Source organism: Phascolarctos cinereus, unplaced genomic scaffold (assembly GCF_003287225.1).
Source record: "Phascolarctos cinereus isolate Bilbo 61053 unplaced genomic scaffold, phaCin_HiC Scaffold_9;HRSCAF=440, whole genome shotgun sequence".
Lineage (NCBI taxonomy): Eukaryota > Metazoa > Chordata > Mammalia > Diprotodontia > Phascolarctidae > Phascolarctos > Phascolarctos cinereus.
Genome location: NW_027556402.1, coordinates 106,122,070 through 106,149,452, shown reverse-complemented (window position 1 = coordinate 106,149,452; position 27,383 = coordinate 106,122,070). Strand labels below are relative to the sequence as shown.

Here is a 27,383-nt window from a genome sequence, read left to right as displayed (position 1 = left end):
AAGATGTCTATAACAGAAAAAAATAAATAAATAAAAGTCCCTGGTTCAGCCTAAAGATAAGCCTAGACAGATAAATACTTAAGTTTTATGGCTCTAGGAAGTGTTGTCATTTGATAAATTGATGAACAAGGTATTACATTCTCTAAAAGTACATACCAACCACAAAAGAAGGTTATGACATTAACACTTGACTTTGTGGCAACTTATTCTATCCACAACATATTTCTCCTTTATCAATTAAAAAGTAACATGAACTAGGGTAATAATTTTTTAAATCACTCTGAAAAAAGGATACATAAAATTTAAAACTGCTCATTTTACTCTATCAGATGATCTTAAAAGGGTTTATACATCTACTTCAAAATTTTCTATTATTATTTTTAAATTTTTTAAACTACTCACATCACTGGTATTGACGAACCATGTTATCTCTCCATAGGAAGCCAGTTCTCCATTCACATAACATCGAAGCTCACTGTTCTTCCAGCGGTTATAAATGTGTACTATAGTTACCATGTACCACTGAACAAAGAGAAATAGAAATCACTAAAAAAATCACAAATCTTGTTTAAAATTAAGTTAGACTGATACCAACTGGTGGCCACCTAGTGAAAGAATTTGGAGATAATAAAAAGATATTTGTGGAAAACAACATGATGTAGTAGAAAAGGCCTTACATTGGTCATAGAAGAGATAGGTTCAAACCACAGCTATCTAAAATTACCAGTATACCTCAGAGCTTAAAACTGAAATGAGTATTTTGGAGAAACTGATCACTAAGTTTCCTTCAAGCTCTAAATCCTATGACAAAAGGCAGAAAGTAGAAACAGTTCTCTGACGTAAGTGTATCCTCTTCTGAAATTAAACAAGATCCAGGAGGCTTTCAAATTCAAAGGTTTCATACGAAAAGATTTAGAAAAGCAACTTGTTGTAGCTGTTAGCGTATAAGAGAACGGTAACACAAAGCCTTAGACAAAATGCTAACGTGACATTGCTAATTTTAATAACAATGTTGTTTTCTGTTACTACACAAATATTGAAGCACTATTACAAGTCAGGATAATGGATAATACAGTTATATTTAAGATGGTGTCTCAACCGAAAATATTTATACGCTGAAAAAAGGTATCACATAAACATCACATCCACTTGGCGTCTATAAGGTTGTTGTTTTTTAACTGATAGCAAGAAAGTCTCCATTTTCGACAGAAGAAAGCTAAATGTCCTACATGCTCCACAAAGCTTGAAATGTGTTTTTAAACTTTAAACAGATGAATCAAAACTGCCACATGAGATAGTTTTCCAAATTTGAAGCTATACTGTTAGAGTACTTTTGTAATTCTATTATTATTGTAACTTCCACAAGTATTTTTTTTTCTGGCCAGTGGGCAAAGGTTTTTTTCAGAAGTGTAAACTGTCATTTTTATAGTGTTCTCAAAAGCAAAAGTTTAGTAGTTAACTGTTGCACTTCAATTTTGTTCCCTCTCAGCAGAAATATGGATATGACTCATTTCATCTTCAAGCTCAAAACCATTATTTATGCTAGCAACATAATTACTTACAAAAATATGACAAAACAAATATGCTGTCATAATTATGAAACACTAAAATAATTTACTGAATACCTTCTGTGGCTTGAAATCAAATTTCACACAGTGCTGAAATCCTTTTCCTTTGGATTTTATTGCAGTTATAATCAAACAACCTCCAACAAAGTGAGCAGAATAGCCAAGTCCTTTGTTTGTTCTGAAACTACAGGAGAAAAATAAGTTTTTATTTTTTCTTTAAGATTTTGTTATAAATTTCCAAAGCAAACCCTGGCCAAATTAAAAATACATACCAATACAAATAAGGTTTATCCTTATCCACATTGATGTTATTTACAGGATCCATTCTAAGCCAGGTATGAAAGGTAAATCCATTCTGGTACGGCCACTTGGCTATAGGAGGTAATGCAATAGCCTAGAAAAGAAGGTTTGAATTACTCAAAGAGCAATAACCTAGTATTCAATTAAACCATCTCTTAAGTATTTTTGTACAAGATACTACACTGAAATGCATCTAAAGATAGTTGGGGCAGCTAGGGGGCACAGTGGTAAAGCATCAGGCCTGAAATCAGGAAGACTAATCTTCTTGAGTTCAAATCCAGCCTCAGATGCTTACTAGCTGTGTTATCCTGGGCAACTCATTTAATCTCAGTTTCCTGAGATGAAAAAAGAGCAGAAGGAAATGGCAAGCTATCCTTGTATTTTTTAAAGCGAACTCCAAATGGGGTCACAAAGAGTTGGAATGACTGAAATAACTGAACAAAAAGATAGCTGAGTTTTGCAGGTGGTGAGTTCGACAACTCTGGCCTAGAGTACTGAATATATTTACATGACTTACCCAGTGTCACACAACAGTATTCATCATAAATAGGACTTGAATCCAGCTATTCCTGGCACTAATGCCAGCTCTCTCTCTGCTATGAAACACTGCCTTGTTTCCCATTCTTAAAACAAACTCCCTACTCAGGTTAGTCTCAAAGAATCCTTGGATTCCTTCAAGAAACATCTTGACTGCCACCTCTTATGAGGGGAGTCTTTCTAGATCCTCCTAGTTCTTTCAATCCTTACTACTTCCCAAAATTGTTTTTACTAATTTGTTTTAGATACTGTATGTCTCAAAAGATTATAAGGTCCTGGGGGGCAGAGGCTATTTTTTGTATTCATTGCAAGTACTAGTACCATGCCCTGCCCATTAGTGGGTATTTAGTGTTACTGCACTTGTGAAATTATATTTAGATACTTAGCTTATTATTTGTCACAACACATAATTTTACCTGAATGGGGGATAGGAGAGCTAGAGGAGCATTGATCCAGATATGTGATTTCACAGGTATAGGAAGCTCCTGGGCAGATCAGCCAATATTCAATAAAGTACAGCTTTAAAGAGAAGCCTAGGGCACTAAAATATTAAATGATTTACCCGGAATCACACAGACACTATACGTCAGCAGTAGGACTTGAACCCCTATCCTGAAGGTAGGCTCTCTACTCATTTACACTTGCCTCTACCCTGAGAAGCATATATAAAGATAATATGCTAAAAATCATCACCAACTAGCTTTAAAATACCTACTACTCCAAGTTTTCTGAAAATATCTGAAAGACTAACAAAACCACTTTCAAAATATCAACAAGCATAGTTGATGATGTTAAAATCACTAACAATTATTTGTATGGTGTTCCATATGTCAACAAATGAAAGATTATGGGAAATAAAAAGGTCTATATAACATTTAACAATTTAAGTATCAATTTTAAAAACATACCTATCTTTTGGAAGCTATCATTTAGTTATATCCAAGTGGGAATCAAAAGAAAAATTAACTTCTTTTAGAGATAAAAGATTATGCTCAGAAATAGAAGAGAATGAAAAACTCCAAAAAAAATTTTTGAACAAAATGTAAATAGCAAATGTACTGGGATGGGGTTGGGAGGGCAGCCTAATAAACATTAAGTAACAATTCCTAGTTGTTGTAGACCAAGAACCTGGTGGTACTAAGGATGACTTAAGTCCAACTCCCACATTCCCCCAACAGTATGAGCAGTTGTGAGGCAAAAAACAAAGTGGCAGATTTGGGCAATCTGAATTAATTTTGTCCAGGGGGGTCAGGGAAGCAGGAAGGGAGGAAGAGGGACGAAAAGTTTCTGAGACACCTGGGTACTTCTTTGTTAACTGTTTTTAATCTCTTTATCTGGATCTTTTGTTTTCTTTTACCTTCCTGTACCACTTCTTACTGCTCTGGTTATCACTTTCACCCGAGGGTTTTAGATATATTTTTATTAAAGGAATTATTGTTCTGAACCATGGGGTTCTGAGGGATCCATTGCACTAGTCACAATATTGTGACCTCATCAATTGTACTGCTATTACAATTTTTTTTTAATTTTTAGGCAATTGGAGTTAAGTGAGTTGCCCAGGGTCACACAGCTAGTAAGTGTCTGAGGCCAGATATGAACTCAGGTCCTCTTGACTCCAAGGCTTGGTACTCTATCCACTATGCTATTTAGCTGCCTCCTGCTATTACAATTTTTAAAACATCTTTTTCATTCTCTTCTAGTACTCTGTAAAAACTTCACCTAAGCCAATTTTTGACATTTCATTTTTAATAGTATAATTCAAGACTACTTAGGTGATACTTCTTTGGAAAACATAGTAAGCCAGCATTAAGAAAATAAGTCCAGTGTGTTCCAAATAATTAGTCTAACTCTCTACAAAAGATGAAAATGTTGGTAATATCAGAGGGAAAATAGTAAACACAGAATAAAGGATCTAAAATTGAAAAAGGTTGGGACCTGCAGAGAAAGGACAAAGGAAAAAATGTAAAGTAAAATAATATGAATTATTTTTTAACATAACTTAAAATGTTAACAAAAATGGGCCACATATCTATTTCATAATTAAGAGCAACTTACTGCAGCACTTTTCCCTGGAAAGTTGAAAAAGGCATCAGGACCATATTTCTGAGGCATGTGTTTTAACACAGACAGCAACTTCCCAGCATGAGGAGGCTATTAAAATAATTAAGATTTTACTCAACATAAAATAAAGAATTTAACCTATGTCTTTTAAATATACATGAGAACAACAATGTTCTAATTGAAGTAGGCCAAAATGTGTTTTTTGGAGCTTTTTCCAATGCTTTTAAAGCAATGTATTATCCAACAGATGAGCATTCATCACAATAGAGACATCTCAAATGACCAATGTGGAAGAGTTTATAGCAGTCATTAGTATTCTATGTAAATATAATTAATACCCAAAGTTTCTCCAGGGCCCATATCCATGTCAGACTAACAGTTTTTACACCAAAGAAATAAAATTAAAAATAATTTTCACATAAGTCAAACGTTTTCCCCCAAAGCTTTATGCTTAAAACAGTCAGGCTAGTGGTCAGATGCTAAATGAAGGAAGGAAGGAAGGAAGAAGACTTTAACTGTTTACTATATACAAAGGGCTATAGCTACAAATAATAAAAATCTCTAAAATTTATATAGCCCTCTAAAGTTTTGGAAAGCATTTTACATACAATATCTCATTTAAAATACAAAGCAAAATAATCCCTGCCCTCAAGCAAAACAAAATAATAAATTTCAATCCATACAATCCATACAATAACATTTTCTAAAAGCTTACTTTCCATCCAAGGTGGATCATGGCCTATAGATGATATGGTGCAGTGGAAAGAGGGCTTAATTTGGAAAGGACCGGATTAGAATCACAGCTCTGCCACTTAACAGCTGTGTTATGGCAAGTCATTTAACTTCTCAGGGACTCAGTTCTTCATCTGAAAAATGAAGGGTCTGCCCTAGACTACATGAACTCTAATGACCTCCCCTCCCTAAATACATGATCCCATCTGAAATGTACTCAATCTTTCCACCAAAATGCAAACAAGACAGATGTATGTTATAACAATCTCCCCTTTGAAAGGTAAAAAGTTTGATTTAATTGGTTCAAGTTACAGGTAAAATCATAGATTCATTTCTTTTTTAGAAATAAGCAAGTAATTGTTATGATGTTAGGACCAGTTCAATGACCCTTTAGATAAAAAGGCAAAGAAAGTGAAAATCTGAGTAAAGACTATATTCTTAAGTATTAAGGCAGCTTTTAAATCTCACTTTCCCATTAAAATAGGATACTTGCAATCACCACCACTCCATTTCCTTTAAGACACAGTATTTCCTTATGGCAAGATCAAATTCAAAGAATTACACAGATAAGGAAAGAACAGTATGTAGTGATTTATACACTTGGAATAAATAAATATTTAAAATGTTTCTTCTATAATTTGTTTCTTTAAAGAAGTAACAAGTAACTTTAACAATTACATCTGATAGTCTCCTAAAATTAGCCAATATGACTTTAAAAAATCCTAATAAAATGATAAGCATTTCTCATACAAGAATTGTAAGAAGATAACATCTTTCACACAGTCCGTCAACAAACATTTATTACGCATTTACAATGTGTGCTTATTAATACAGTGCTCCAGCACTGTGTTAATGCTGGGGATACAAAGTTCTTGCCCTCAAGGAACAACCATTCTAACGGGAGAGAATTGCAAACAAGTGTGTACATAAAAGATACATGTAGTGCAAATGGAAGGCAATTTCAGAAAGAAGGCATGGACACATACAGACACTTAAAGACATTGAGTTTGTTACTGCAAACAAAGGGACACAGTGGTATATATGGCTAACCTTACTAATCTGTCCACTTGAGTTAAGGTCATGGCCCCTCACATCACCCTCTAAGAAAAGTTTTGAAAGAGCAATGGTCCCAATCTTAAGGCTAGTAAATAAAAATCCCAGGGAACTATACACTTTCTCTTAAGTCACTTACTCAACTATCCAACAAAGCACTAATATAACCGTAGGGAAAATACACACACAATCAATCAATAAATGGTTGGATTGTCAATGATGCTTGACAATAATAGAATGAAGAAGGAATGGGTTTGTTTCTAATCTTGTTTAACCTTAAATTCAACTTCGGAGAGGCATACATTCCTCTAAACTACAACTCACATGCACTCTTTCATTCATTTTTCTTTCAAAACAGGGGTAGAGAAAGAGGAAAGGGGTGTAGCATTACTAAAGTAGCACGATGAAACTCAATGAAAGAACACCATCTGAATCCATCTTCCTTCCTTAATTCTAGCAATGAGTTCAACTATGAAATTTTATCCAATACCTGGTTTCATTCCATCACCAGGAGGGTTGAAGAAAGATCAGATAGGGTCAGAGTCTTTATTATGATGCCACCTTTCTCCTTGCTGTACCAGTCTAATATCAGAGGTGTAAAAGAGATGAATGGAACAGAAAAGCATAGAAGAAATGGGAATCCAAATGCATAAAAACTATCTGAAGACATTTGCTCAAGGTGTTTGTCCCCAGTATTTTCAAAATTGGCACTTAAAAGAAATACAAGTTTCAAAAATATGAAGTAACAATTTAAAAAATAAAGATTAAATACTTTACCCAATGGCCTTTTTCTCCTTGAAGTTTACTGAAGAACAGCTTTAGCTCCCGTACAGTCAAATTATAGGTAGCCAGTACTCCTAACATATCAACTAAAAGATCTAGGGACAGAAGAAGAGTATAATTTTTACATCATCATATACCTATGTCTCACAATAAATAAGATATACTTACCAATTGTAATGAATTTATTTATCAAGCAATTAAACATAAAAAGGAGTAGAAAAAAACATTTTAAATATCTATTTTAGTTTTTTCTTAAAAATATTCTGCGAGCACAGAAAGTCATACCTGCAATCATGTTGTCAACTTTGTCAATTCTCCTGAGCACTTGTTCAACAAGACCCACTTCGGTGCATGCCTGAAGATTTCTTATACTCTTTTTCAGAATGGCAGTAAACATGCTCCATATTTCTGCTTGGCAAGTAACGTCACATTTGTCCAAAAGATTCACCATGCAAATAATACTTTCCCCTTCTTGGATGATAAAGTTCATTTCCAAATCAAACTGTCCACCAACCAGCTTTCAAAAAGGGAGAGAAACAAAAGTCACTTACTATGTACACGCATACACACACACACATGCAAATGTATGTGTATTAATTCCCTTTACCTTACCAGTGAATGAGTATATTCATTTGCCTCTATCTCATTACCTATCAGAAATCTTCAGAAAAAGAGAACTAGATAGTAACTGCAGCAAACAGTTAAGAGAACTTTTTAAATAAAGAACAAACTTTTTTTAATTTGAAAATAAAAAGCTACTGAAGAAAAACATAGGAATATTTTCAAGTACAAACTATAATCACAAAAGGCAAATCAAGGAGGTGGTCAAAGCTTTATAAGCACCCTAGCAGATTGCAACCTCAATCATATCCTTTCTCTCTCTCTCTCTCTTCTCTCTCTCTCTCTTCTCTCTCTCTCTCTTCTCTCTCTCTCTCTCTCTCTCTCTCTCTCTCTCTCTCTCTCTCTCCCCCCCCCATGTGCTATTTCCTTCTCTTTTCCTCTCCCTTTCCCTCTTTCATCTTCAACCTCTCTCTTTGAACTGGTTCTTTTTCAAGTGCCTTTAAGTGTATCAAGATCTCCCTAATTCATTTAAAAAGAAATCTCTTCACTAGACCCTTCCAAAACCTCAAGCTATGGCCCTCTACCTTTCTTCTCTTTTTTTAGCTCAATGTATACAAAAACGGTCTCTCATCTCATTCTCCTACAAATTCTCTGCAGTCTGGCTTCCAATCTCATTATTCAAGTGAAACTGTGTCTTTAAAATTATTAATGATCTCTTAATTGCTAAATCTAATGACCTTTTTCCTCAGTCCTCATCTTTCTTGATCTCTCTGCAACCTCTGACACTGCTGATCATTCTCTTCTCAATAGTTTTCTAATGCACATTAAATATTTCTTCCTCTTTACTTCCCAAGCAAAATTGCATGCTTGCTTAGATTTCAGAACATTAAGCATGCTATCAGGAACGTCTAACATGAAAATGTTTACAAGTATGTTAAGCATTGGTCTCTTTAAATCATACGCACAAAAAAAATAAAGTTCAACTCAACTACTGAGCTGCTACATTTCATTACATTGTTACTAGTAATTGGACAATTTTTTAAAAACATACAAAGTATATTAGTTCTTATTGTAGGTAACCTTTGTTTTAATTATAACATCTAAAAAGTAGGGCACTAATTTATTTTACATTACCTAAATATCTCATTTAAAGCACCTTTAGAGTAGAGTAAAGGAAATGAGGCAAAAGAGACTGAGGCAAATTAAAATTTCAAGAGGGCAAAAGTATTCTCAAACAGGAGGATTTACTGAGGTCTAACTGTGGGAAGTATCTGTAAAGAGACTGACAAGCTAACAACAACAACAAAAAAAAATTATATAATATTGCTCTGTTTTTAAAATTGTGGGAGGTGAAAATAGAGCTGAAAGGAATTTTTTAAAAGTCTAGAATAGGTCAAGAGAAATTCAACAGTGACATTTCTTCAAAAAGACAGACAATAAATAACCTTCTCCACATCGCTGCCTATGAACCAATCATATTCTGAAACTTCCCCCAAAAACAATGGCTTTCAATTACATCGGTTACTCAGCAAATCTAAATTTAAAGGCAATTATTATTCCACAACAAGTATATTTTGCTGACAAAAGCAAAATCTAAAGAGGGTTCTAACAATTTCAAAAAGGTCTTCAAAATATATAATAAATCCAATAATATATTATATAATATATGTATGATAATATAATATATAATAAATCCATCATATAAAACTATTCTGGTTGCAACTAACTTCAGAGACCTTACCTTCACCTTAACATGACTAACAGCAATCCTTCATTTAGGACTTTCATCAGTACTTTCATCAGTAATCATCCATCTAAGAAGCAAAAGAATTAATGTTCCCTACTAACTTACTCTCTCTCTCTCTCTCTCTCTCTCTCTCTCTCTCTCTCTCTCTCTCTCTCTATATATATATATATATATATATATATATATATATATATATATATACACACACACGCACACACACACACACATATATGTGTGTGTGTGTGTACGTGTGTGTGTGTGTGTGTGTATGTGTATTTTACCAGTTTTCAAATTAAGTTTATATTCCTAGAAGAGTGTCAAGGCAGATATTTTAAACATTTCTCCATTGCTTAAAGTATTTTAAAATGTGCCTTTCAAGAAGAAAATTGATGGAGGATATTGGTACACACAAATGTATGGCATATTTGATATACTATATGTATGCATACTTATCATACATAAAAGCATGCACAGAGTCTACAGTATGTCATGTTAACCCTTTCTAATAGTTATTTGAAACTGATCAACCTTCAAAACACAAATTTGTTCCCAATGACAAGGATCATAATCCAGGCTCAAGCATTGGCTAGTTATTATCTGAGCTGTAGTAATGGCTGTGCACTACAAAATGTAATCTTCCCAAATGTCACAGTAAGTTATGAATATCTGAGCAGTCTAATGTACCTTACTAGCCATGAAATGTGAAAATGTAATCTTATTACCTTTTTTATGGTTGTATTTTTTTGAATAATGTAGCCTGGAAACTGATGTATAGTCTTTCTCTGCACTTTACCATGATTTGGTCTCCTATGCCATATGATACATTTTTCAAACCATCCAATTCAGCGTATTTTAGCTCTGAGCCTGAACTTCATAAACAATCTTTATAGCAACCTACAGAGTAGCTTAATGTTATCTTTCTACAAGTTATAGTTTAATGTCCAAGACTATAGAAATTTTTTAAAAGCTTATTCAAAAACTTCCAATACATAATCAAAAATTTTACATTAGAAACTTAAAATGGGAAGTTATTTTTCTCTTCAAATTAATATTCACAAAATAAATCAAGCCAGAACTAATTCATTAAAGATATGCTCTGTGCTTTAATTTCGTAAACATCAGTAATGAAGAGAAATTATTTCCTCTTCAGATAGAAACCTCAAACTGGGAAATGACAACCAGAAATTAAATCATATTCTAAAACTCAAAATATATATTATTTTATTTTTCTTTGGCCCCTTGAGAGTGTGCTTACTAGATTCTCCCTGATTTGAGGTAAAGAATATGACAGAATAGGAGTGCTGGAATTAATTCAGAGGACGTAAAGATAATTGGCTATGAGAACTTGAGCAAGTAGCCTAATCTCTACAGATCATATTTACCACCCTTTAAAATGAGGGTAGTGGACTATATTATCACTATATATAAGGGCCCTTTTAGGTCCAAAACTGATTCTTCAATTTTTATAAATATATCTATTTTTGAGGAGGGTTATCTATACTTTAAGCCCATTTCTGCCTAAGAACTTTTTCAAGTGCATTTATCTTTTCCATCTTGGATACTTAAATCCACTTGTAATCTTATCGATACGGATACTTCCCACCAGTGACATAGCTTGCAGCTAATCCATTCCTGTGCAACTTTTGTCCATAACCTCCCATAAATTCTCCAAAACGTGGAGTCCTTCCAAATACTGTCCATATGCTAGATCTCTCATCCATTTTTTTTTTAGTGGTAGTCTAGTGAAATCCTTTACGCTGCTCATCCTGAACAACTCCTTATCTTCTCATTTGTAATGTGCTGAGGTCTACCTATACTCACCAAGCACCCTTCCATTACCCTTTAGGTGACCACCTTCAACTTTAATTCTTCCCCTGGGATTGGGATTTTCTGCACCTTATATCCATACAGTAGCACCATAAAAATACTGCTGTTAAAAAAAGAATAAATAAAGGTGGGCTTTTGCTTCAGTTAGAAGCAACATGTTATGACTAGCTCACTCTTCACTTTTGAGACCATCTCACTGCCCATTTGTAGGTTCTATATGAGGTATATGTACTGACACAGAATCCAACTACCAATATAATCAAAGCATTAACAATCAGCTTCCTTAAGGGCAACTAGGTGGCACAGTGGATGCTCTGAAGTCAGGAGGACCTGAGTACAAATTCGGCCTCAGACACATAACACTCACTAGCTGTGTGACCCCGGGCAAGTCACTAAACCCGACAGCAGGACTGAACTCTTAAATTATTATGTATCTCATTTATGAAATTCTGCAATACTCTGGCTTTGTGCCATTAGAAAACAGGAACAGTTAATCAGTCAATAAACATCTGTTAAACACCTACTTGTGCCAGGCATTGTGCTAAGCACTAGGATACACAGAAAGGCAAAAGACGGTCCCTGCCCTCAAAAAGCTCACAATCTAATGGAGGTGACAACAAGCAAACAAATATGTACAAACCAGCCTACACACAGAATAAATGGGAAATAACTAACAGAGTTCCCTCAACAGAACTGAGGGGTTGAGGAAGGCTTCCTGTAGAAGGTGAGGTTTTAGTTAGGATATAAAGGAAGCAGGGAAGCCCAGTGAAGTCAGACTTACATTTAACTGAAACTTCTTTTGGTCATCTCATTTCATTTAGAGCAAGAGTGTCAAGACTGATGATACTTAGTTCCTCCAGAAGTATGTATACTTGCTGACCACTGGACAAGAATCTCAAATTTCCAGTACCAACAGCTAAGTTAATGCTAATAGATTGACTCAAAACAGTGTGACTCCTAGGAAATACCTGTTCTCTTTTCTAACCACTGTGCCACCATCACTGAAGAAAGGGAAGGGAGCACATTCGTAGTTCATAGGAACACCAAAATATGTGTCCTTATTTTCCCACAGAACCTGCAACACTATTTCCATCTCATTATTTTTTTTCCAATTTCCTAGGTATGATGTTAAGTCTCAGAATTTTTTTTTTACCATAATCTGCATTTCTCTTATTATTAGTGATCTGGGCATCCTTTCATTTGATTATAGAATTTCAATAATCAATCAATAATCAATAATTCTTCTGTTGAAAACTTCGTAACTGCTCATAACTGATTGTTTATTTACTGGGTAACAGTTCTCAGTCTTAAATATTTGTGTATGTGTATCTATTTATATGTATATAGATATATAGTATTCTATATATTTCTATATATGTACTTGTCTCCCTCATGAGAATGTAAACTCATTGGGAACAGCGATTGTATCATTCTTTTTATTTGTATCCTTTAGTACCAAGCATAGTTAGTACCTGGGACATAGTCAGTGTTAAATAAATACTTATTAATTTATATATCTCTGGGATAATACTTTTATTAGCATAAAGGGACAACACAGAACTGAGCCCAATTTTGTATTTTTGTCATGGATGGCCATGGCCAAAACATTTGCCATGAAGTAGCTGATCAATTTATCAAAAAATCAGAAATTTATAGATTGAAAGGATCTTGGTAATCAAGTCAAAAACATCACCACTCCTTTTATTTACTGATAAGGAAAACTAGGCCCAGGTAGATCAAATGGCTTGCCTAGAGTCATAAAGTTAGAAAGCAGGAAAGATGTGATAATGAGCCTCTCTGTGCTTAGCTAGGATTGTCCTCAGAAAATAAACACAGGCTACTGCCAGAACCATAAGGGAAGTCATACTACTACAGCAGAAACTCCAAAGCATGCATCATGGCATACCCTTCAAAAACCCAGAGTCACCTCCACACTGTGATGAAGAATCAAAGTAGGCCTTTTACAACTGAAGCAAATGTAGGAATAACAAATTTTTCTTAAAAAAATAAGTGGCTTCCTCCAAAGTGAAGACTGACATTTTCACATCTGTTGACCAATCTGTCTTCAAACTCCCTCACCTGCTTTCATTTATGGGCAACAATCAATTATGAGGCTCTTCAACAAAGCAGCTACCTTCATCTTCTACAGATAGGTGTTTGTTTCTGTGAAGTCTGACAAGGCTGAAAGGACAAAAGAGACAAAAGCACCACTCTCTAAAAGAAGGCTGGCATCTCTTTAAAATGATGACAGCAATACTTCACTGTTATAGCTTAGAATTTGCATCTATTAAATTGTGTACATAGATCAGGTTCAACATCTTCCCTGGAGGGACAAATTTCAGCATTCTGGTTGGAAAAGGACCTCCAACAGCCAAATCCAGCTTTCACTTGAATAAGAATTCCTTCCAGAACAAATAATATTTATATAAAACTTAAAGATTTGTAACTTCCATAACATGACATCTGAATCTTACAGTACCATGAGGTAGATACTACAAGTATTATTTTCTTGATTTTTATAAATATGGAAACTGAAGATGAGAGAGTTCTGTGGTCATAAAGCTAATAAGTGCCTAAAGGGATATTTGAAACCAAGTCAACCTTACTCTAAGCCCAGCATTCTATCAACTAAACCTTGATGCCTCTCTCACAACAAATTAGTCAAAACAACCTTTAACTAAAAACTTCCATTAAGGGGGAAGCTAATGCCTCCCAAATCAACGCACTCACTTTGGGACATCTCTAATTGTTAAGAAGTTTTTATTAGAGTAAATTTAAATCTGCCCTTCTGCAATGTCACCCATCTGCCACTCCTTGGCTCCATGCTCAGGGCAAAACCAACTATAGTAATCATTCTTACAAATGACAAAAATCCAAATACTTGAAGACAGCAAAACTCTTCTTAAATCTTATCTATTCTAAAGAGTCTCAATACTTTCAACTAATTCTGATATGTAACAATCTTGACGCCCTTCATCATCCAGGTACCCCTTCTCTGGACAGTCTCCAACTTATCAAAGTCTTCCTACAGCATAATACCCAGAACTACACAGTATACTCCAGATGTAGTTTCACTCAGAGCAAAGCTGAGCATGACTATCAACTCTCTTAATTTCAAAGTCCTCTGGCCTTTATTCAGTCTTTACTCTTCTTCACTGTAGCAATTTACACTATGACCCTCTCCTGTATATTCTTTCTTCCCTGAGTTTTCACAACAGTACTCTGTCCTGGTGTTTCCCCTATCTGTCTAGCTATATCTTTTCTGACCACAGTGGTCAGAAGAAGCGATATAAGGACACTCTCAAGGTCTCTCTTAAGAACTACAGAAATTAAAAAAAAAAAGGTGGGGGGGGCAGCTAGGTGACACAGTGAATAGAGCTCCAGCCTTGGAGTCAGGAGGACCTAAGTTCGAATGTGCCCTCAAACACTTGACACTCTTACTAGCTGTGTGATCCTAGGCAAGGCACTTAACCTCAACTGCCTCACCTGGGAAAAAAAAAAACTATGGAATTGATTGTGTGGAAGATACCAGCACAAGACCATTCCGCACAGTGTGCCCTCATCAGAGACAGTGTGTGCTCTATAAGCAAAGCAAAATTGAAGCAGCTCAAGAGAAATGCAAGATATGCAAATTTAGAGTATCCACCCCCAAACGTTCACATGAACTATTTGTGCCCAACCTGTGGTAGAACATTCTAAGCTCATGTAGGTCTGATCAGCCACAGTTAGACACACTGTAACTTAACTCTACTAAGGACAACAACCAACCAGCCAGCTAAACTCTTGCAGTATCCTTTGCTGAATTCATGTTCTAGAATTGAATTAACTTCTCACATGTCTTCCATTTCAATATTACAAGATTCTGTAATACTGGTCTCTCAAAGGCATTTTACATGGAAGTTGTTAGTTCTTTCCCTAAACAGGAAGGAAGATGTCTCCATAACTTCCATGGCCCAGAATGGTATGACTCAAGCCTCACTGCAGTTGACACAGCTTTCTGGTAGCCCCAGGCCCCATGTGACTTCCTGGCCACATAAGGGCACCAAAAACACAGTCCCAAGTGAAGTTATAAGCTTCATATTGCAGGGCCTATGAGTTCTTGCCCTGATGACCAGATTCATTTTTATGGAAAGCATGGGGCTGTACATGAGCAAAATGCTATATCCTTGCTGAGTACAGTAAACCTCCTTTTCTTCAATTCCGAGTTTTGGTTAGTTCAAATATCAGATCTAAACTATCAAGGAAACAGCCTCAGTCAGGCCTACTACATGAGAAATGTCACGGTCAGCAGCAAGAACAAGAAGGTATCATGACACATCATGGGTGAGGTGGGGAATAGGCAATAAAAACGTGGCACCCTGTAAAAAGGGCCTTTCTGGTGGTGTATGGAGAATCCTCTAAATGGAAGAGGGAAGGCATTTAATGATGCTGGGTGACTAGTTCAATGGGTGACAAAGGGGGGCTTCCAGGAAGGTAATGATGGCATCAGGTCTACCATTCATTTCCTGTTGACAACTGATTTAATAATAACAATAACCATCACGGACAATATGAATCACCTGCATAAAAAACAAAATGCACATCAGCTGGCTCAGTACATTCATCAGCTTTAGGAAGACCTCTGTGTACAGAGGGACAGCTGCTGGAGCTGGTAAACAGCACAAGAGAAAGGGGTGATGCAGACAGAACAGGCTTCAGGCAAGAAACAATAGGCCACCCACAGGAAACAGACATAGCCTACAATCCAGAGGTTTTACTGCTTCCCATTGAGATTAGGGCCACATGACAAAAGGCTGAAGTTCATTCATTTCAGTGGTGTGTAACAACAATGTCAGAGAGAGAGAGAGAGAGAGAGAGAGAGAGAGAGAGAGAGAGAGAGAGAGAGAGAGAGAGAGAGAGAGAGAGAGAGAGAGAGAGAGTGTGTGTGTGTGTGTTGTGTGTGTGTGTGTGTGTGTGTGTGTGTGTGTGTGTGTGTGTTGGGGTAGGGAGGCAGTGCTGCAAAGGAGCGAATCAAGTTCCTAAAGGAAATTAATTCGATATACTGGACCACGGCAGCACCCCACTGGCCACAACCTATGAAAACCCTGTGTAAGGGAACAAGTACAGCCCCCTGGAGCCCTGGCCAAATGGAGTCAGGCTTTAGCTATGGATCTCCTCACCATACAATGCTGCAGGCAAATCAGCTGGTGAAATCTGAGTGGCATAAAGAGATCAAATAAAAAGAAAATATCCTATATGTACAAAATATTTATATAAGTTCTTTTTTTAAGGTGGCAAAGAACTGGAAACCAAGATTGTACCTATAAACTGGGGAATGGCTCTACAAATTGTGGTATATGAACATAATGAAATACTATTGTGCCATAAGAAACATGAAAGGATAATTTCAAATGAACCTAGACTTTTATGAAGTCATATAGCATAAAATAAAATAATGATTTATAACAACATTGTAAAATTTTTTGAAATTTTGAAAAACTTAACTCTGATCAATGCAATGACCAATCATGATTCCAGAGGACCAATAATAAAGTATACTAGCCATCTTCTGACAGAGAAGTAATGAAGTAAATATGCAGGAGACACACATTTGCAGACACAGTCAATATGAGAATTTGCTTTGCTTAATAATAGCATTATTTATATAGCATTGACTACATGCCAGCCACTGTGCTAAGAACTTAACAATTATCTCATTTGATCCTGGGAGGTAGGTACTATTATTATCCTCATGTTATAGACAAGGAAACTGGGACAAACACAACTTAAGTGATTTGCCCACAGTCAAAAAGCTAGGACGTGCCCAAAGCTGGATTTGAACTTAGGTGTTCCTGACTACAGGCGCAGGACTCAATTATGTACATTTGTAGCAAGGATTTTGTTTTTCTTCTTTGTTTTTTCCCTAGTGGGAGAGTGGGCAAAGTGAAAGGGAGAAAAAATAAATGCTTGCTAAGTGAAAAAAATTAATTGGTCAGAGTAAATAATTATTATCACAATGACATCCTCTCTGAGAGGGAGCTTTGGGTATGGCTACTGAAATATGGAGTTGATAAGAAAGGAGTATCACCCATGAGGGTGCTAGTAAAATTGTACCATGAAATTCAACACAGGGGTAGCAGACCCAATCCTTAGGCCCCTGCCCCATTTAGATATAAGATGTCTTTGAGTTTAAAATAATTTTTAAAAAATTTTAGGGGCAGCTAGGTGGCACAGTGGATACAGCACCGGCCCTGGATTCAGGAGGACCTGAGTTCAAATCTGGTCTCAGACACATTTACTCAGACACAATTACTAGCTGTGTGACCCTGGGCAAGTCACTCAACCCCACTGCCTAGCCAAAGAATAAAAAAAAAAATTTTTAATTTTTAAAAATTTAAAGGATATAAGGGGCTGCTGAATATAATCAGCTAGATTATTATTACATCAGGAAACCCAGAATAGGCCCACTGGAGCACCCCAGTTTTCACAGGGAAAGAGGTATTATGAGTTACTGGGCATCACTATATAACCCTTCAGAATTCTCTACATGTTAATATAGAGAGGGCCAAATGGAAACTTATCCTATGTAGCCAACACCAAACAATACCAGGTCCCCCAGTGAGTAAAAGATATTCTCCTATAGTGACAGACAATAAAAAAGACAAATTATTTATCATATTATCTCAATACAACAACTCTCTATGGCTGTTGAAGGCAGATGGCATCTGCTTGCTTACATCAGAGTACAGGAAGATGAATAAACTTGTCATGCCTCTTTGCTGTACCTGTTTTACTGACCTCATCTATGTGGTAGACCAGGTAACCCAGGCATAAAGTGAGTAGAGTTATTCAACTCATCAAAGGCTTTTATCCCTATTCCTGAAACTAGTCACAAGTTCACCTAGGAAGAGGTCTAATATACTTTCATGTCCTTCCCCAGGATTATCTGAACTTTTTCTTTCATGCTGCAACATAACTGATGGGCAGAGACTTGAAAGAAGTTTCCCTTCCTGAGGACAATAATGTACACAATTACACTGATAATACAATGTTGACAGAGTCAGACAAGGCTACAGTGGACCCTGTATGAAACAGTGGGCCATGTAAAGGAGAAGGGGTGGGAAATCGACCCTAAGAAAACCTAAGATCCAGTTTGCTCAGTCAAGTTTTAGGAATAAAATAGATCAAGAAAACCAAAATGATTCCCAACACATTCCAGAAAAATCTATTCATATTTGCTTCCCTACAATCAAAAAAGAAAGCCCAAGAGCTCACTAGACTCTCCAGGTTTTAGAGATCCAACATTCCTCTCCTAGGTATTCTGGCAGTGCCCATTTACAGTCTCTTGCAAATCTGACTTTTTTTTTAAGTGAAGCTCCAAAGAGGTAAAAGTCCAAGAAGAATTAAAAGAGGGTGTCCAGCAGTCACTCTCCCTGGGCACCTGAGATCCCTTGGGCCCAGTTTTTTTTAAGATCTCTTCATAAAGACCAGACTAAGTGGAGCTATCAGGGAAAGAGGGTGAAGAAAAAAGCAGTTACTGAACTATTACTGGGGCCTAGTTGCTAATGAGCAGATGACCCTGGTCATAAAATCATCCTTCATCCAGAATTACCTATTATGAGTTGTTATGCAACATGATTCCTCTGTGTTGGGCAAAAGAAGTTTCTGTTGCTAAACAGAAATGGTATATTGAAATCATGCTCACCCGGGTCCCTTGAGTGTTAATGTCCCTTACAAAGAGGTCATGATTCAACAAGAAGCCGAGGCCTCTCATTCAATCCCTGATACCGCTTCCTTTGATACCCTGATAATTAGTAAGTCCCTATCTAGTGCCAGAGGATCAACATTTTGTCTGGTTCACTGATGGCACCTTACTATACGCTACTGGAGACATATGTTCAATTCTACTTCAGCAGCCATAAATTAGTTAGAAAGGAATGAGGGTCCTGGCAAGGACCTTTAACATTATGAGTTGTAGGCTTCATGGCTGGTGAACAAGAGAAACATGAGGTATAGTTCGGATAAGATCTACTTGTATAATGATTCCTAATGGGCAGGATGTGGCCTGCCCAATTGGTCTGAGGCCAAAAGAAAACAGTACTGGATAATCAGGATTTTCTCCTTTGGATTATGCTGATACCTAATACTACACAGATTTATTCATGGGACAAATCAGAATCCATCAGAGACATCATATGCTCTGTATTGAACTAAGCAACCACATTGAAGCTTATAAGAGAACAAAAGAGGTTACAAAGTAGGTCCATTGCCAGTGTCAACATGAAGGGGCATGATGTCATGTTGTGTGAGGTGATAAGGCAGCCACTCTTGGACAACTGCCCTTATTATGCTAATCAGAGAGCCCATTCAACCAACATGGCCTTCAATATGCCTGCATCTAGCATCTTAGCCATCTTACCCCATCTCACGGCAAGGGGTTTGTCCCTGCTAAGAAATAACTTCATGATCATACCCTGACTACCAAAGCTAGGTATTCCATTTCCCAGAAGCCACATCCATGCTGAATCAATGCCACTCTAGTAAAGACTGTCCAGAGATGTCTTGGAACCAACCTCCAGGAAGACATCTAATAAGGACAGAATATTTTTGAAAATAATTTCACTTGAACTTCTCCTGCCTTCCCTTATAACTTTCCCAAATGAGATGTCTGAACCTTGAGATCCTTATCCTCTCAGAGTAATCCATACACTCCAGAGAAACAGCTCAAGTTCCTTCCATTGACACATCTCTTTTCTTCTAGGAGGGTTCTGACAAATCTTTCCGGAAAGGGTTTGGAAGTCCAAGGGGTGGTATTGTTGAGAGCTTCCTTGCTTTCTTTCATGTGAGCAGTGAAAATGTTGCTACAAAACTATAGAGAATATGTATTTACTCAGAAGAAACCTTAGCTAATTTGGTTGTAATCATGAATTCATGAATAAAGGAGATAGAAAATATTTCTAAAGCCCTGCAAAACAAGGAGGCAGCCCTCCATCAGAATCATCAAGAGAGGCAGAAATTTGGTAATATTCCCCCACTGAAAGTCCCATGGAAGAAAACTTCTGTCTGGTGGGCTGGGGAACACCGAGGTAGTAATGGTATAGGAGTAAGTCTTGGTTATCAACACTAGCATGAGGACAGAATGCAGAAAAGTAAGTTCTAGCTACCTAACATATGACCCTGACCTACTATGAAAAATGGCTGTGTGATATATTTGTTGCAGACGCCTGCGTCCCCGGCAGTGTTTATTTTCTGGTCGAGTATGAGAGAGAGAAAGGCATGTGGGCCAGGTGGGTAACAGGTAGAGAACCGGTTCTGTTTATTGATCTGAGGGTTAGGGTTTTTATACCTCATTCGTGGCAAACTGAACCCAGGGTAGCAAAGGCAAAAGTATCAACAATTATTTTTCTCATAGGAACAGTAACTAGGGGGGAGTCCCCCCCTGAACAGTTTCCTTGCCTCCAGGTTATCTTCAAGGTCCTTCTGTGAGAGACAGAGAGAGAGAGAGAGAGAGAGAGAGAGACAGAGAGACAGAGAGACAGAGAGACAGAGAGAGACAGAGACAGAGAGCGTGAGAGAGCGCAAAAGAGCACAAAGGGGGGTTGGAGAGCCTACGTATCTGACTTAGGCAGCCCTCGGACAGAGGACATGCAACAGGTAAAACCCGGCATGGCCTAAATCCTCAGACTTATCAGTGCAAGCCCTCTACAGGAGGGAAATTGATTTTTAAGGAATAAACATTCTTAATGAAAAGATCATAGCTTCAAAGAAGCTTTAAGTTGTACACATAAGAGCCAAGAGAAACATAAAAAAGTAAAGATGAACAATCAACCATAAGGGACTAAACAAGGATAAACTGCTTACATTCTAGTAAAGGGGAAGAGGATACATGTCCCCTCTGAACCCTATCAGTATCAGGGATCATAAAAGGAGTATAATTAGACAGAAAGCCTGGAAGCGGTTTTGTTATGTTTTGATGATCTTAAAAGAAGAATGGAAAGGGAGGGAAAGAGAAATATACTAAGGGAAGAAAGGAAGAAGAAAACTAGGGGAAATTATCTCATATAATTGGGGTACAAAAGTAGTAGTCTATACAAACAAGGAGGAAGGAGGGATAAGCTGACACTTGAACCTCACTCATCTGAACTGGCCCAAGTAGAGGAAACACACACACACACACACACACACACACACACACACACACACACACACACAGAATTGAGTATAGAAATACAATTGGGGGAGGGAAAATTAGCAGGGAAATAGATTAAAGGATGGGATGCCTAAGGAAAACAAACTCTAAAAGGAAGGTACAAAAGTATTCATAGTTCTTTTTACAGTAGCAAAGAATTAGACACGAAGGTGGTGGCCATTAGACAATGGTAAAAAAAAAATTCAGTATATAAATAAAAGTACTGTAATAAGTGATGAAGAGGATGGTTTCAGAAAAACCTAGGAGGACTTGCATGACCTGATTCAGATTGTATCAGAAGGAGTACAATTTACACAATGACAATATTGTAAAGACAAACAACTTTGAACAACTTAACAGCTCTTTTCTGTGGTGGCAATAAAATCCTGAAAACTGAGGCGGTAACTATCAATTGGGGAATGGCTGAATGAATTATGGTATATGAATGTAATGGAACACTATGATACCATAAGGGATGGCATTAAAGAAACCTAGAAAGACTTGTATGAATTGATACAGACTGAAGTGAGCAGAAACAGAACAATTTCTACAATACCAACAATACTGTAACGGCAAATAACTGAAAACCTTAAGAATTTTGATCAACACAATGATCAGCCAGGATTCCAAAGAATCAATAATGAAGTACACTACTGAACTTCCTGACAGAGAGATAACAGACTTGGGTGGGGGGAGACACACAGACACACACACACACACACACACATATATTTAGGACATACAGAACACAGAATTTGTTTTCTTTAATTATGCATATCTGTTACAAAGGTTTTTTTTCCCCTTTTTCCAGTGGAAGAGGAAATTGGGAGAAAAATATACTTTCAATTTCAAAAATTAAAGTAAACTTTTAAAGATAAATAAAAATCAAAAAAGTCTACCTCCAAAACATCTTTCACATCTTCCCTTCATCACCTTTTACCTGGACTATTAAAATAACCTTCTCATCACTCTCCCCACTCAAATCTATTTGCCATAAGGGAGCAAAGCAAAATTACTAAAACATAATTCTAATGTCACTCCCTCGTTTAAACGTCCATGGCCTCTTATTACCTTTAGAATCAAATAAAAATTCCTTATTAAGTCTCTCCCAATTTGGTTCGAACCTACCTTTCAAGTGTAACCATTGTTATTCCCCTTCATAGCCAAACTGGCCTTTTTACTGATTCTTATGCATAACATTCCATCTCATTTTTTTTTTAATTTCTTTTTTATTTTTCGGCAATTGGGGACACACAGCTACTAAGTGTCAAGAGTTTGGTCTGAGGCCGGATTTGATTGAACTCAGGTCCTACCGACTTCAGGGCCGGTGCTCTATCCACTATATCCACTCTATCTATGCTGCCTCACCATATCTCATTTCTGTGTCTCATAGTTGCCTCCTCACCTTCAGGTCTTTTAATTCATATTGCTTATTGTGTAAGGTTTTTCCTCATCACCCATCTGCTAGCTAGCGTCTTTCCTACCACCACCCCCCCCCAAAAAAACCTTTGTGTTTGCTTTGTATATACTGATATATGTATATGCTGTCTCACTCAATTGAGTACAAGCTCCTTGAGGGCAGGGACTATTTCATGTTTAACTTTTTATGCCTAAAATTTGGCACAGAGAAAGCACTTAATACTGGGCTAATTACAGAAACCTACAAATAGTACCCATCTAATAAGAATCCATTTAATCATCAACTTATTTAACAATTAACCATGATGAAAAGATAATACATAATAGTATACCAGAAAGAGGACATGTGCTCTAATTCTGCTTCTGGTGTTCAGAACCTGTGATGAAGGGAAGATGTGAAAGGTTTAACACTGTAGTCCTATACTTTTAGAAAATTTTCATTAGCCAGATGCAGCCCTTGAGTCATGCGTTTCCCACAACTAATATAGTAGACAGTACTATAACAAAATATCATTATTTGAAAACTCGTAAAGAAAATAAGGAAGATTATATACTTACATTTCAAGTCTAATGAATACATACATGCTTAGTTTATCCCTCACCAAAAAAGAAAATGCCTGTATGTTTAGCCTCTTGCCCTTCATGTAAATACCAAGATTGTGATATTTTCCTAGGGACAAAACTGAGTACATTTAATGCATAGTCTTTTGAATAAGATCTAATGTTTGCAATATAGAACAATGTGAAAATCTGAAACATCAGAAATGAACATTTCTAAACACATTACATCATATCAGATTCATATGTGTGTACTGAAAGCTAATAAATCATTTAAACCATGGTATGCAGAACCTTTTTAAATTTGCATTTATCTACAGTAAATATTGCCATCTTCTTTAATAGCTTGCTAGTGCAATCTAGCCAAACTAGTGATTTATACCAGTGACATATTTTTCAAAAATCAGAAATCTTTCATCAGGTGACAGTCAAAGGGAAGTCCATTCAAGTTACCCTGAAACTATACATGAAAGCATGTAAAAGAAATAATTAAATACCACACATAACATATTCTAATCACCTCACTATTAGGGCTTTATCACAACTTTACAGACCTGCTTAAAATTACAGAACACACACACACTGAATTAAACATTATATATCACTTCTTCTCGATGGTAGTTATCATATAACCAAAGTAGTAGCAATCATTTTGTTGAATGTGATGCTTTATAATCTGAAGGCAATAAAATTCATTTCAAAGAAATATCATAATATAAAATTACTAATTTTTAAAATGCACATCACCTCAAGACCAATTTGTGATAAATAAATGGAGATGTATGGTATAAAGTCCTTCATACAACAGTAGTATCTTGTCTAACATCAGTTTAACATATAAAACCAAGATTCATGAGTTATTTCTCACAGTACAATATTTAAAAGAAATACACACACACAACACCTAAAATGTATTCTAAGTAATCTGATTTATTCAAAAGTTAACTATTTATATGTATAGGCCAAAGCAGTAACAACAAATTATAGGAGAGTTTGTAACAAAGGATAGAAGTGAGTATAAAAGACAATAAGACACCTCCAAATGGCATAAAATTAAAACTTTTACACAAAGAAAATCAATGGATATGGGATAAGAAGGGAAACTATTAACTGAAAGACGTTTGCATAGCAAATATGCTGATGAAGGTCTGATGAAGGTCTGAGTGGCACAATACATAGGAAATTGATATATATAAAAACAAGAACCATTTCCCAATGGATAAGTAGTAAAAATATATGAATAGGCCATTTGCAAAAGAAGTCAACACGAATTTCTCAAGCACCTTTGAAACAGTATGAACTATATAAAAAAATTCACAAATCACTACTAAGAGAAATGCAAATTAAAAGAAAAGTAAGGTTTCATTTCACATCCAACAGATTAACAAAGATGAAAAAAGAGAAAAATGGCAAATGTTGGAGGGACTGTATGTAGGAAGACAGGAACACTAATGCACTGTTGGTGGAGTTGTGAGATGGACTAACCACTCTAGAAAACAACCTGTAATTATATAAAAGTCATTAAGCTATACATACTCTGAATGAATAATACCACTACTTCCATATACCCTAAGTCAAGGCCAACAAGTTCAAAGGATGAGGTAAAAATCTCATCTATACAAAAATAGCAAATGTAGTATTTTTTGTGATAATAAATAACTGTATGGGATAGGTAGGGAGCAGAAGGGATAGGTGCCCATTAAAGAAACAGCTGAACTGTTGAACTATGAATGTAAAGTGACACTACTGTGCCATAAGAAACAATGAATATGAAGAATTTAGGTCAACTTAGGGGACATGACACCTGTCTTCAAGAATCTGAAAGCCTATCACGTGCATGAGGGATTCAATTCATTCTGCTTAGTCCTCCATTATTTCCCAAGTGGAAATAATGAATAATAATGTGAGAGAGAAGGAGAGGGAGAAAGAGACTGAGATTAATTTAGGCTCCATTAGGAAAGATTTCCTAATAATTATAGCTATCTATAAGTATAATGTACAGCCTTGGGAAGAAGTGAGTTCCTTCTCACTAGAAGTATTCCAGGTGTATTATGGAGGTTATTCATATCCATGTACGGTTTTTAAGTCTTTTTCAGGTCCAGATTTTGTGATCATTAAATCATTGTATGATGCAAAGTAAACAGAACTATTAGAACAATGTAGACAATGGCCACAATCATGAAAAAGAAAACGGTGCTAAAGAATTGCGATTAGAACAGTGCCTCCCACCGGCCCTGAATTCAAATTCAGCCTCAGACCAAACACTTGACACTTACTAGCTGTGTGACCCTGGACAAGTCACTTAACCCCAACTGCCTTAAAAAAAAAGAAGAAGAAGAAGAAAAAGATGAAAACTGGTGGCCTACAGGTACAGAATGAGGCAGAATACTTTGTGGAAAATGTGTTAAATTACTTTTGCTCAACTGCATTTCTTCATTATAAGAAAGGAGTCTATTAGAGGTGGGGAGGGAGCAGTCCTTGCAAAGTGACAGCAATGTTTAAAAAAATTAATAAAATTTTAAAGACTAATTACAGAAAGTCAACAATCAGAGTATTTCATTTAGGTGTCTTTCTTGAAGGTGTTTGGCATTGCCAGGGCTGCCTGCTTTGGGAGTATAATCATAAAAGAAAAATTACAGAGAAAAGTAGTGTTTTAGTGACATTTCTACATGGTTAATTAATTAAATACTTTTAAAGTTTCCTTGAGACTTTAAAGAAAAAACTGTCAGTGTTCAGTATTCATTCTTACAAAGGGATAGGGGAGAATAAAGGAAAAAAGGAAAATAAGGAAGGTCATAAAATAAAGATAAACCAGTCTGAATTCACCCTATAGAGAAAAAAACCTACTGTAGAGCATATGGACAGACTTGCCCCAGAACTCCAGTGAAATATCAACTGACTAAATTGAAATCATTTTTATACTCCTACCAACTACATTATATCTGATAAAAAATAAAGTGAATATTCCTTTTTACATACATTTACCAAGTTATACCCCTTATTCATGGGTTTTTCCTAATACTCTACCCTAAGACCCTTTTCATTCCTTTTTATATATCCTCTCACTTGGTGATTCCATCAGCTCCTATGGAGCCAATTGCCATCTCCATGCTGATGACTTATATCTATACATACTTCCCTAGTCTCCTCTACTCCAGTCCCATATCAGTCTGCCTATTGGACATCCTGTATCTATTTCCAACTCAATATATCAGTCACTCAACATTTAAGTATCTATAATATACCAGGCACAGTGTTTTAAGCTCCAGAGATACGAAGAAAGGCAAAAACATTCTCTCACAAGTAATATACACTTGAATGGGGAACACAACATGTAAATAATTAAGTATACAAAAGATATACACAGAGTAGACAGAAGGAAAGGAGGAAAGGAGCCAGTAGCTTGAGGACCAAGAACAGCCTCCTACTGAGGGTTAGATTTGAGCTAAGTCTTGGAGGAAGTCAAGAAAACCAAGAGGTGGAGGCACGAGGGAAAAGCTGTCCAGGTATGGAAATAGCCAGTGTAAAGACATGGCAGTGTTATGTTCATGGAACTCCAAGTAGGCCAGTGTGGCTGAAAGTGAAATGCAGTAAGGGGAGTAAAGTCTATGAAGACCAGAAACGTAGGGAAGAGCCAGGTTATGAGACTCTAAATACCAAAGAAGGGATTTTACATTCAAACATGAAAGTAATAGGGGGCAGTGGGATTTAATGAACAAAGCAGAAAGATCATCAAACTTCTGCTTCAGAAAAATCACCTTGGCAGCTGAGCAGAGGATAGATTGGAAAAGGGAAACTCTTGAGGAAAAGAGTCCAATTAGAAAGCAATTATAGTGGTCCACAAACAAGAAGTGAAAAGGATTTGAATTAGGGTTTGTGGCTGAGTGAGTAGAGAAAGGGGTTTTATGTTTTAAAGGTAGAAACAAGATCTGGCAATAGACTGGAATAGGTGAATGAGAATGAGGAGTTACTAAAATAATTTTCAAAATATGTTCACAGACCCCAGGTTAAGAATCCTTGCTCTAGAGCAAAGCTATGTGGTTATTTTATTTTTTAATTTAATTTTTCT

General features: G+C 36.3%; 1 protein-coding gene across 3 annotated transcripts in view; it reads right to left on the bottom strand.

Annotated features, from left to right (window-relative positions):
• The window catches only part of LRBA (LPS responsive beige-like anchor protein), a 760,465-nt gene that overhangs the window by 677,092 nt on the left and 55,990 nt on the right, over nt 1-27,383 (bottom strand). For all 3 annotated transcript variants that reach the window (XM_020994027.2, XM_020994028.2, XM_078148462.1), the window contains exons 3-8: nt 7,320-7,551; nt 7,029-7,129; nt 4,461-4,556; nt 1,841-1,962; nt 1,626-1,752; nt 403-522 (exon numbers count right to left, since the gene is read on the bottom strand). In XM_020994027.2, the coding sequence (XP_020849686.1) occupies nt 403-522; nt 1,626-1,752; nt 1,841-1,962; nt 4,461-4,556; nt 7,029-7,129; nt 7,320-7,551 (798 nt within the window). The remainder of the gene's footprint in view (nt 1-402; nt 523-1,625; nt 1,753-1,840; nt 1,963-4,460; nt 4,557-7,028; nt 7,130-7,319; nt 7,552-27,383) is intronic.